We start from the raw sequence: 12,328 nt of genomic DNA, 5'->3' as shown, positions 1-12,328 counted from the left end.
CCTAGCCTCTGTTCCTAGTCTGAGGCTGTGGATATGTCTCTGTGGCCAGTTTTCCACGGCAGGTGTGGCTCACGGGCTGAGGGGAGCCTGTGTGCGTGTGGGGGTAATGGCAGTTCCAGGCGAGGGCAGGCCACAGATACCTCGTCCCCCTTCAGAATCCCCTTTCCTGTAGACCACGCTCAGTCTGATTATGGGTGGGGCACTTTGGGGTTGTGGGGAGAGGAAGACGTACACTGGCAGTTGCTGGCTTGCTCTGGCGGGGGTTCTGGGTGTGTCCTGTCTCCCCAAGAACCAGTAATGGGCCAACACAGGCCTGGCTCTCAGGAGCAGCTCAGGACAGATGGGAGGCCGGAGCCCCGCAATGCTGACCCGCCCCGCTTGCTGTTTCTCCTTCCCGCGTAGAAACCAGGCGATGCGGAAAAAGTTAATCTTGTACTTCAAGAGGAGGAATCACGCTCGGAAACAATGGGTAAGTCCCCCCGCGGCCCCCACCCTGGAACCTCACCCTCGCCCCTGTGCGCTGGGCTTGAGAGCCCGAGACCCGCTGGGACCCCTTGGTTCTGCAGCTGTCGCGTTCCTGAGTGTCGAGGCTGTGAGGAAAAGCCAAGGACAGTGAGACAAACGGGGAGAGAGAAGGTGCTCAGTGAGGCCCGGGGCTCACCCTTGGCTGCCCCAAGGAGGTCCAGGAGCGGGCTGGGCCCAGAACTTTGCCGCTGCTTTTCCAACCTAGACAGGAAGATGGCAGAATGTTGGCCAGGAAAACTGGTTCCTTGTCAGAGGACCTGTTGGGCTTTCATAGGCAGAAAGAGAGGTTTGTTGTACGAGGTGAAGGATGAGGGGCGCTGGGTGGTGGCGATGCAGGGGGCTGCCTTAGGAATGAGGCTTTCCCAGCGGTCAGCAGCTGCGTGAAAACAGTCAGGATGCCCACTCCTGCATCCAGCCAGGTGGGCATGTGTTGAGGGGACATATGCAGCTGTGGCTTAGGGTAGCCGTTTACTTCGTGGGGGCCAAGTGACAAAGAGGTAGCTACCCGCTCAGCTGTGAGGGGGAAAGGAGCGGGTTCAGATGGGCTTAAACAATAAGAGAACTTGTGTAGCTGAGAAAGTGCACTGGGTGGAGTTCAGGAGCAGTTTGATCAGGCTTTACCTTCATTTCTATGCAGTTTTTTCCAACTCTGTGTGTTAGTGCATTGACGGACTGGTTTCTCTGTGGGACCTGAATTCTTACAGCAGGTTCATACCATCTCACAAAAGCTCGGATGGCACAACTTGAGGGCCTGGGTCCCTCTGAACCAGTTTCTGAACTCACCTTGCTCTGGGCCCAGACCTTGGCTGGGTCCTCGGAGAGGACACTTTTGGCCCAGATGCTGAGTATGTGGCACTCTGGACCCCAGGGGTGGGACGCGGTGGTGGGCTTCCCAGCCTTTCCTTTCTCAACTTCCTCAGACCCCCAGATTGACAGATGGTGACCATAGGCACTGAGCAGGGTGGATGGGGTTCACGCACCTGGGCGTCCCATCTTATTCATCGAGTTAAACATTTCCCAAGGACCTGCTGGGGGCCTGGCACGGTGCTGAGCTGTGGTGAGCAGAGGGGTGGTGGTGGGGACCTCAGTACTGAGCTGGGCATGACAAGAAAAGACCCGCTGTGTGAAGATCTGGAGGTCGGAATGTCAGGCAGAGAGCCAGCAAGTGCAAAGGCACTGAGGCAGGAACAGCATTGGGGTGACACAGGCGGGAAGGTAGCAGGCAGGTGCATGAATGGGGGACGGGGGCGAAGCTGTGACTGACGGGGGAACCTTGGGAGCCAGATCACCTGGAAATGTTTACCCACCACTAGGATGGAGCGTTTAGATTTTATTATAAAACACAGTGGGACACTTAATTTACTTTTAATAAATGTATTCTTAATAAAGAATGCAAAGTCTTCATTATAAGAGTTGTCAGTCGTGCAGGCAGTTTTCCAGAATACTGTGAACACCTGTGTACTCTGTTGTCCTGTCTGGGGGTGGGGTGGGGGTGGGGTCTGATGTACATTTTAAAAGGATCCCTGTGGCTGACTAGGTAGAGTTGGGGTGGGTATAAGTTCTTAAGAAGGGACCTGGGGTGGGGGGGGTCCCTTCAGCGGGTGGAGGGGAGATCAGCTCGTTTAAAGACAGAGCAACTGGAGACTGCTAGGAAATACCAGGTGGCCCTTGTGAAATGAATTCAGAAACCACAGAATTCACAGAAACTGCTGCAGGAGGGCGTATGGAATGATCTGGTTCCTGTTCTTATATGATGGGCCCAGAACCCCTGACTGCATGTGGTTTCTGCAAGGCCTGGGAGGGGGCGTGGCCAGGGTGGCCCCAGGCCTCAGCTGCATGGCCCACCCAGCGTCCAGGACTCCTGCAGCCCGAGCTGTGGGCAGGATGGGCTGGGAGAGCGCTCTCCTCCTCACCCTCATCAGTCACCAAATGTGTGGAGAGCAGGCTGGAGCCCCCGTTCTCAGGATAGCCAGTGGGGGAGCATTCTCGGGGCTCTGCGGTCCTGTCCTGCTGAGCCCTGCGAAAGGCCTCTGTGGGAGGCCGCAGGTTCCGTGCACGTCTGGGGATGCTGGGCTCCAGCCACCCTCCCTTGGCCTGAGGCCACCTTCCCTACTTCTCATTGCTTCCCAGACACAGAGCTGTGTTACACGCCACCTGGCAGGGCAGGAGGGGGTGCAGATCCTGGCCTTGCTGGGTGACCGGGGCAAATCATTTAACTTCTGGCCTCAGTTTCCTCTTCTGTTCACTGGGGATAATATGAACACCCACCTCATCGAGCTGTTGAGTGACAGGCTGCATACAGAAGGACCTCAAAACTGGCAGCTGCAAGTTGACCCTAAAATTCATACGGGATTGCAAGGGGCCCGGAGGGCCAGAACAATCCTGAAAAAAACAGCAACCAAGTTCGAAGACTTCCTTCCCGATTTCAGACATATGACAAAGCTACAGTTACTCCAGCAGGGTGGCTGTGGCGTCAGAACAGCCATGGCGAGGAGTGGACTGGAACAGAGCTCACAAACAAGCCCTCACATCTGCGGCCGGTTGGGTTTTGACAAAAGGCCAAGTCTATTCAATGAGAAAGGACGGTCTCTTCAACAGATGGCACCGGGACAACTGGACATCCACACACAAAAGAATGGAGTGGGACCCTCGCCTCACAGAATTAACTCAAAATGAATCAGAGACCTACATGCAAGAGCTAAAACCATAAAATTCCTAGGAAAAAAAATCCCATAAGGGTGAATCTTCATGACCCTGGATTTGGCAATGGATTCTTGGGTGTGACACCAGAAGCATGAATAACGAAGGAAAAGGTGCCCTGGACTTCACCAGAATAACTGTCCCCAGTCCCTAACTGTGATCTGGGCAAGGGGCCCTGAGTGCGGGGTCCCCAGCGCCACCTGTGCAGGGACAGTCACTGCCTGTGTGGGTTTGGGTGAGTTCAGTCCGTGGAAGGACTCTGCTCAGCCTGGCCGTGTGAGCCAGCAGCGCTCAGCCAGTGTCATGGTGGTGGTGGTGGTGGTGATGGTGGAGAAGAATTCTGGCTGAGCGTGCGCGAGGCTCAGAGGGGGGCTTGTCTTCTTCGTACACACAAGCTGTGGTTGCAGGGGCTCGGCAGCCCTGCTCCTGCGTGTGTGTGTGTGTGTGTGTAATGTGCTTCCTCCCCTGGCCAGCGGATTCCCCCCATGTGGAAGCCCCCACTGAGCAGAGGCACTGCTGCCCCAGGGAAGGGCTGTAGCCAGCCACCTGCAGTGCATCGTCCCAGGACACCCAGTGCACTGGCAGCACATCAGCAGTGGACACAGGCCCAGGCGACAGCAGGTGGCACTGTGTCAGATGTGGAGGGGACTTCTTGGTCCTGGACTGTCCTCAGGAGCTGCTCGGGTCTTTGCACCCAGTGCATGGGGTTGGACAGCATGGCTGAATGTCCCCTCAGTCACTCCTGCCACGTCCCTTTGCTCCACCACTTTCCATGAGAGTCCCAGACAGGCTGGCTCATCGTGTCACCGCCCCACCAGCCCCTCTCTGTGGGTTGCTTGTCTTCACCGGTAGCGGCATTATTTCCTTCTGCTCGTTTTTGGTTCACATTTTCTCACCTTTCCTTGTCTGACACTTCTCGCTCACATCCATCAGACTGAGGCCACTCGGGGGTGTTGCAAGGGCAGGGAGGGTCCTCATTCTGACAGCCTGGGCTGGTGTCCCTCATGCCGATCCCCGTCCCTGGTGGGCAGCTTCCTTGGCACACTGCCGCAAGCGTGTGTGGCCATTGTCTGTTACTGGACCTGTGTCTTGATCTCCAAGGGGTCTTTGAGCAGCCCACAGACATGTGGGGCCCCTGGGAGCTGGGATCAAGTTTGCCTCCCCGATCAAAGCTTGCCTGACCACCCCTCGGGGACTGTCAGGCTGCTAGCTTTGCTGAGGACCAAGGTCAGAGGCTGAAACACAGGATGGGGTGGGGTGTCGGCACGGGGACCAGGAGGGCTTTTCTGACTGCTGAATTGTCGAGAAGGCGTTCAAGCGAGACTCCTAGACCATGCCATCTGTCCACCGCAGCTGTTAGAGATGGGGGGACAGTGTCTCATGGGCGACCGGATGCTCCCCACCTGCTCGAGGTCCAGGTCACCTTGGAGACTCGCTAGCAAGGCAGCTACGTTCTGGGCCAGGTGGGGTTCTTCTCTCCAAGGACGGAGAGTAGGTGGCACTGTGGTTTGACATAAAGAGGGACTTCCTTGTCTTGGATGGATGGCAGCTGGGTCTTCACACCCAGCCCCCGGGCCTGGGGAGCACGGTTGAACCTGAGACCGGGGATGAGGAGCTGTTCAGAAAGCGATACCTCCCGGGGGGCCACCTGGGCCCACCTGACACCCCGAGCTGCTCAGTCCAACGCAGCTCCCTGCAATGACAGACGTGGCCTCTGTGTGCTGTGCACTGGGCGGTGGCCTTAGCCATGTGTGGTTATCCAGTGCTAGAAATGTGGCGGGGGGACCAGGGATCTTAATTTTGTGTGATTTGAACTTAATTGCCACTTATAGCTGGTGGCTTCCATATCCAACGAGGCCTTTCTCAGGGGAGGCCAGGCGGGGCGGCCGTTCCCCAGGGAGGGAGGTGGCCAGGCCCAGCGGGGCGTCCTGTGGGTTTTCTGCCCAGGCCTCAAATGGTTGTGCGTGTCTGCTGTCCGTGACCATGCGTGCAGAGCGCGCAGGGAGCCAGGGGGCTGCATGTCCAGATTCAGGAGGGTGCCCCCCTTGAGCAGTGTCCCCCCACCCCCCAGGAACAGAAGTTCTGCCAGCGCTATGATCAGCTCATGGAGGCCTGGGAGAAGAAGGTGGAACGCATTGAGAACAACCCTCGGCGGCGGGCGAAGGAGAGCAAGGTGCGCGAGTACTACGAGAAGCAGTTCCCCGAGATCCGCAAGCAGCGGGAGCTGCAGGAGCGCATGCAGAGGTGAGGCGGCGGCCCTCCCTCCTCCCCCTCCCTCCCCCCTCTCCCCCTCCCTCCCTCCTCCCTCTCCCTCTCTCCCCCCTCCTCCCTCTCCCTCCCTTCCCCCTCCTCCCTCTCCCTCCCTCCCCCCTCCTCCCTCTCCCTCCCTCCCCCCTCCTCCCTCCCTCCTCCAGGCCAGCAGAAGAGCCTGGCAAGTGTGAAATGGGAAGTACAACAGCGTCTCAAACTGGTGGCCTCAGGGCCACGTCAGGCCCTTGGATGTGTCACACAGTCTGCTTGGCCTTAACACTTACTTGAAACTGAAGTACATTTCAGCGAGCAGCTCTCCTTCCACTGCCCTGGGCTGGGACCTACTTCGTTCACTTATGTGGCCCGCACGGCCCCTGAAGGCAGCTGACTTGAGATCCCTGGTGTGGATGTGAGGGGAGAGGACCTCCTGGCGCCCATCAGGGAGCTGGGCTCACATGGCGGCAGTGAGAACTGAGAGACATTGAGCATAGGCGTACCCAGCGCACAGTAGGTGCTCGGTGATGTGTGGCTGGAGTTTTTGTTGTCCTGTTTTCTTTGGTTAGCAGATAAGGTGCGGGTCACGAGCAGTGATCATACAGACTTCACTCTGTCCTGCACACTCAGTGTCACAGAGTGCCTCCTCCCAGCCCTGGGAGCTGGTGCCACTTTATGTCCACGTTACAGGGGAGGAAACCGAGGCACAGGGCCACAGAGGCAGAGCTGGGACTTGAATGTGGATCTGTGTGGCTGGGCTTTTTTGGGGCATCTTAGGAGAGAAGCACCAGCTGAGCCCCCTGCTGTCTCTGGGTTCTGGCATTCCTCGGTGGGTCGGGGGCTCTGTGCCTCCCCCTGACCCCTTGGTTCGGGGCTGTCCCTGTAGGTACGGGAGCCCTGGCCCCTCCCTGCGGCCCACACGCTGCCTCTGGGGAAGTTGTGGGCTCAGGTCTGTGCTGCGGCACTGGCCGTGCATCCCTGACTGCTGAGAGGCCGGTCCTGACTGTGTCCCTTTGCTTTGCAGCAGGGTGGGCCAGCGGGGCAGCGGGCTCTCCATGTCAGCTGCCCGCAGCGAGCACGAGGTGTCCGAGATCATCGACGGCCTCTCAGAACAGGAGGTGAGTCCGGGGCGTCGATGCTCGCTCACCTGGCTGGTTGAAACCATGGGCTTGTGGCTGACGTGTGGGTTGGGGCACTGAGGGAGTAGCCATCACCTGTCCTCAGCCCTGAAGGACGAGCAGACGGGTGTTCTGGGTCTGTCCAGGGGGCCGCCGGGCAGGACTTGGTTCCATGATGACGCCACAGTGGGGAAGAAGCTGGGGGTCAGTATCCCTGCCTCTCCCTTCTCTTGCCCCCCACCTTTTTTTAGTGCCTCTCGTTGGCTGAGCCTAACTGCAAAGTAGAGGACGAGGGCTCGAGAGCTGTGGTTTCTAGGTCAGCCTCCTGGTGCCCGGAACCTGGGCCGAGGGACAGTTCCTAACACACCCACTGTCCACCAGGCAGGGGCCTCCTGTCAGGACTCCCAGCCCTGCCAGCTCAGGCGTTGCCTCTGTTTTCCCATGGGTGTCCCTGGGGTCACCTGGGCACCTGGAGTTCAGCCTGGGTGACCCTGACTGATTGCTGGAGCCCAGAGGTGTCCAGGAAGCAGAGAAAGAGGAAGTGTTTGCTCCTGGGGAAGGGCTGGTGATGGCCTGTCCCCTCCTGGTCAAGAATCTAATGTGCCAGACCCCCACCCCACAGCCCCATGTTCCCAGCACCACAGTAGACATGAGGGAGCCTTCCGGGCGCACATTTCCTCCCCTTGGGACGCTGGTCCAGATAGGACATGTTGGAGCTCTAGCTCAGTGCAGTAGCCTCTAGCCACGTGTGGCTGTTCAAATTGAAATTTACTAAAATGAAATGAAAACCCCAGGCCTCAGTGTCACCAGCCACGTCGTGGGTGCCCAGTGGCTGCACGTGGTCAGTGGCTCCCACGCTGGGCGTGGCAGGTGGAACGTCCTGGTGGATAGCGCTGCTCTGGCTGCTGATTCTCCAGTGGGACAGATGGGAGTCCTGGGGACAGGTGTCGGGCTGATTCAGTGTGCCCCGGTCCTGGCCACATGAGAATGTAGCCACCGGCGTCCTCAGGTGTGGCGGGATCAGCGTCCTGGGGATGGGGGCAGGGGAACTCGGGGCTGAAACTTCCCCCCAGCAGCCCGGGCGACCTGAGGCCCCCTGGGGGGGTGGGTAGGAGTGAACTGGCCAGAGGGCAGATGTTACCCATCCTCCTCTGGGGAGCTGCCAGCAGTCAGGCACAGGCCCCGTGGGGAGAGGCAGGAAGGCAGCCGAGGGGCAGAGCCCATGACTGGCCTTGTGGTGTGCCGTCACTCGTCTCTTGGGCAGCTGGGGACTGAGGGTATTGGAGGGCTGCTGCCATGTTGGGGTGGCTCAGGCCTCCATGGGGGCCCTTCTCCCAGCCAGGCCAGGCTGTACCCCCACCCCTTCGCTCTCTGTTCCTGTTGGGGGACCCGGGCACTGAATGGATAGGTTGGATGTGGGAAGCTGGGAGGGAACCTTTGAACTAGCTGACCTTGGCTTGGCTGGGCCCTCTCCTGCTTCTGGAAATGGGTAATTAATGGCCGGTAATGGGCTGCTCTGGAGATTTGGGGAGATGAGCCCAGCTGAGTGGTGGCTCAGAGCCTCTAACAGCCATCCCCATGCATTAGGAGCGAGCCCGCCCAACGCGTTCCGTGCTCAGGCGGGGCAGGGCCGGTCCCAGGTGGGAACGCATGGAGGAGCAGGGTGCCAGGGCATTGGGTGGGCGGCTGGGGAGGAAATGGTTGTGCAGTGTCATCAGGCTTTCCCAGAGCCAGGCGGCCCCCCTCCCCGCCCCTGGCTGAATCCCGACAGCCAGGCCTGTCTCCTGAGCACGTTTGGCCCAGCTGCACTGAACACCTTCCCTGTGGTGTTTTATGGCGCTTGCATTTCCAAAGGGAAGATTCATTGCTCCCCTCTCACCGCAGATTGGGTGACTGCTGCTCTCTGTGTCTGATTTACAGCCCTGCCCACCATAAACCTGTCTGGGGCTGCCTTTAAATTCTGCCTGCCTCCAGCTTGGGCTATTATTATTTGTTTCACTCATCATCCTCTTTCTCTCTGGTTTCACATTGTCCTACTCCTGCTCAGAACACTGGTTCCCTCCACATGTCACCCTGGTCCCCATCGCCGGCAGGAACACCTCCCTTCCCCCACTGTGTCCCTGCCCCTCTCTCTCTGTCTTGCGTGCAGTCTGACCCCACGCGTCCCCATTTCTCTCCAGAACCTGGAGAAGCAGATGCGCCAGCTGGCTGTCATCCCACCGATGCTGTACGACGCCGACCAGCAGCGTATCAAGTTCATCAACATGAACGGGCTCATGGACGACCCCATGAAAGTCTACAAAGACCGCCAGGTCATGAACCTGTGGAGCGAGCAGGAGAAGGAGACCTTCCGGGAGAAGTGAGTCCCCTGTTGCTGGGGGGCCTGGCCCGGCCACCACGGACCTCTCTGCCCTCCTCTGTCCTGAGCCCTGACAAAGGACCGCAAACTGGGTGGCTTACAACAACAGGAACGTATCATCTCAGTTCTGGAGGCCAGAGGTTCAAGGTCAAGGTGTCAGCAGGGTTGGTTCCTGCTAGAAGCCCTGAGGGAGAATCCGTTCTGTGCCTCTCTCCTGGCTTCCTTTGGTTTCCGGCATTCCTTTGTCATTCCTTGGTTTGTACCTGGATCACTTCATCTCCCCCTCTGTCTTCACATGTTTTATTTGCCCTGTGTCTTCTGTGTCTCTTCTCCCCTTCTTAGAAAGACACCAGTCACATTGGATTCAGGGCCACCCTACTCACCCTACTCCTGTACGACCTCATCTTAACTCATCAGATCTGCAGAGAGTGCATTTCCAAACCAAGTTTCATTTTGAGGTTCTGGGTGGACGTGCGTTTTGGGGGACACTATTCAAGGACAAAGGGTAAAGGCATCCCGACGTGAGACACGGCGGTGTATATCGGAGGCAGGATCTTGGAGGCTGGGCTGCAGCCTTGGCAGGGATGTGGCTGGCGGTGGTCTTCGTTGTACTTTGAAAGTGGTGATTTACTGAACACTCCATCCCAGACACTGTGCAAATGTTTTATGGGTTTTTGTGCATTTTTCCCTCTTATCTCTCAAAACAACATTGCCAGGTGAGGAAACAGAGGCTCAGAGAGGTTAAGACATTTAACAGAGGCCACACAGCTTGCAAATGGTAGAGGCAGGATTCACACTCCCCCAGCTTAGGGGCAATGTCTCAGCTGGAATGAGAGGCTTGTGGGGGCGGGGGGATGGAGCCAGGGAGCAGAGGGCTTTGGGAAGCAGAGGCAGGAGCTGGACGCTAAGAAGTGGACCTTGGGGCCTCTGAAATGTCAGAGCAGAGTGACCGAGTGCTTTGCAGGTAGGTGAGTGTAGAGCTGCCGGATAGAGACAGCCGTCCTCCCCACTTACCAAACTGAAAAGTTGGGTCCCAGGGACCACACCCTGGGCACAGAGTGCTTTCTTTGGGACCCCCGTGAGGCAGGAGGGTGGGAAACAGGCATGGACAGAAACCTCGCTCTTCCAGGAAGTGTATGGGAAGCAGACCGCCTGCTCAGCTGCTGGCCTCCACGTTGGGTTCCAATCCTGGAGAAGGTGGACAGTCTTCAGAAGAGACGAGGCTGGGCCTGGGAACAGCTCTGCCTGTCCAGGGTCGGGGGGTGGGGCGATTCTGGGTCATGGGCCAGGCCGGGGCCTGTCAGCCAATGCAGATACCAGGACTTGAAAATACAGGAGGAGCAATCGAAGAGCATCTCGGGTGGCAAATGATACCCTTTAGAATAGCTCTTGACTATGGAAATGTTAAAACTTACTTAGAAATAGAGGGGTGGTATACCGAGTCCTCAAGTACCCGTAACACAGGTTTCAGCAGTTTCCCACAGGAAGTAGCACTTTGGGGAGCAGTTCCTGTGGTATGTTTGGGGTTTCAGCTCAAACAGAAAAGCCCAGTTCCTTGGTGGCTCCTGCTAGCTAGGTCCTCACACTCACCGACAGGATGGTTCCATCATTGAATCAAGTCCTACGTAGAAGGGGTTACACAATTTTAAGCCAGTGAAGTGACTGTGGAACAGTCAAGGACGCTAAGAATTACTGTTGCTTTAGGTATTTAAATCCCCCTGGTATGTGATGTTTTTACTGATTTATGTTGTCTTAGGGGAAAAAAGTGTTTCTGGGTGCTTTCTGTGTTTCAGCCTTTCTGGAGATTCCATGTTGCTGTTCAGACCTAGTGAGTTCTGTTAATTCAGTAGCACAACACGAGGAGCCCAGGCTGGGCGATGTCTGCAGACGTATTCGTGCTTTTCAAGGAATGTGGTCCTGGTTGAGGTCTCATTTTCAGTGGAATTGATAGCACTCAGGACCTTTGACAGTCACATGCCTGTGGGAGAGAGCTCCCCACTTACTGGCTTCGAGACCTCAAGCCACTTCCCCACTCTGAGCCTCAGCTTGTACATCTGTAAAAAGGGTCAACAGCACCTCCCTGTTTGGCTGTTGTGAGGGGCCCAGTCATACCCTGTTTCCCGGAGAATAAGTCCTAGCTGGACAGTCATCTCTAATGTGTCTTTTGGAGCAAAAATTAATATAAGACCCGGTCTTATTTTACTGTAACATAAGACCGGGTATTATATAATGTAATGTAATATAATATAATAATATACAATAATATGTAATAATACAATATAACATAATGTGATGTAATAATACAAGGTCTTATTTTACTATAAGACCAGGTCTTATATGATATAATATAATAATACTGGGTCTTATTTTACTATAGTGTAAGACTGGGTCTTATATAATATAAGACGGGGTTTTATATTAATTTTTGCTCCAAAAGATGCGTTAGAGCTGATTGTCCGGCTAGGACTTATTTTCGGGGAAACACGGTAGTAACTTTAAATTCTCAGTAATCGTTGGCAGAGGATACACGTGTAGGTTGGAGGGAGGTGGAACAAGTGACCTAGGAGATTCCCAAGTTTGATTCCTGGTCTCCTGGGGGCCCATCTCTGCTTGGGGAAACCCCGAGGAAGGGATTTGGGGGAAGGAAATGTCCCTGGGGCAGAGAGAGGGAGGGGAAGGGAAGCCTGTCTGTCTGAAAACGAAGGCCAGCTCCAGCTTTGCAAGCTGCTTGAGGCGGGATCCCAGGCGGGGAAGCCTGCCGACTCTTAGCTTCCTCCGGGAAGAGAGAAGAGGCTGTTCCGGACTCTCCGGTGTCTGGCTGGGGAGCTGGGGAGGGGCCCGCTGGCCTCCTGCCCAGCCATCTGGATGGCCGGGTGCTGGGCCAGGCTCCGTTGAGGGGACTAGGGGCCCCTGCCTCACCAGCAGCCTCTTCTTTCCCCGAGGAGGCCGTGGGCCGGTGGCATCATGGGGACGCCCAGGCCAGTGCCTCCACCCCGCACCCCTGGGGCCTGGAGCAGCCGTGACCCACATCTCCGCCCCCGCCGTCCGCCTGTTCCTTTGGCCCTGACATTTCAGCCTGGCCGAGCTGTTTCCCAGTAATTCTCCCGGCTTCGCAGGAAGCCAGTTGGTGGGACGCCAGCTCCCGCCACCCCCTCCGGCTTTAGTCCCTTCTTGCCGCCTCCTTGGCTGGCCTGCCTCCTTGGCTGGCCTGCCTCCTGCCCTCCTCCCCGAGAGCACTCAGAGCCTCTGCTCCCATCACTCGAGACCTGACCTGTGACCTCGTTGGTGGGGGCCCCGCGTGGGCTGGGCGAGGCCTCGCTTCCCAGGCCCAGCTGGAGATAGAAACAAGAGCAGATTTTAAAGGGGGGACCCACCAAAGAGC

General features: G+C 57.1%; 1 protein-coding gene across 24 annotated transcripts in view; it reads left to right on the top strand.

Annotated features, from left to right (window-relative positions):
- The window catches only part of NCOR2 (nuclear receptor corepressor 2), a 184,401-nt gene that overhangs the window by 89,895 nt on the left and 82,178 nt on the right, over positions 1 to 12,328 (top strand). For all 24 annotated transcript variants that reach the window (XM_074321469.1, XM_074321471.1, XM_074321472.1 and 21 more), the window contains 4 exons: positions 403 to 469; positions 5,297 to 5,469; positions 6,494 to 6,587; positions 8,768 to 8,946. In XM_074321469.1, coding sequence (XP_074177570.1) covers positions 403 to 469; positions 5,297 to 5,469; positions 6,494 to 6,587; positions 8,768 to 8,946 — 513 coding nt within the window. The remainder of the gene's footprint in view (positions 1 to 402; positions 470 to 5,296; positions 5,470 to 6,493; positions 6,588 to 8,767; positions 8,947 to 12,328) is intronic.

Source organism: Rhinolophus sinicus, linkage group LG16, assembly GCF_036562045.2.
Source record: "Rhinolophus sinicus isolate RSC01 linkage group LG16, ASM3656204v1, whole genome shotgun sequence".
Classification (NCBI taxonomy): Eukaryota; Metazoa; Chordata; class Mammalia; order Chiroptera; family Rhinolophidae; genus Rhinolophus; species Rhinolophus sinicus.
The sequence above is the reverse complement of the archived record's forward strand: the minus strand, read 5'-3'. Positions and strand labels throughout refer to the sequence as shown.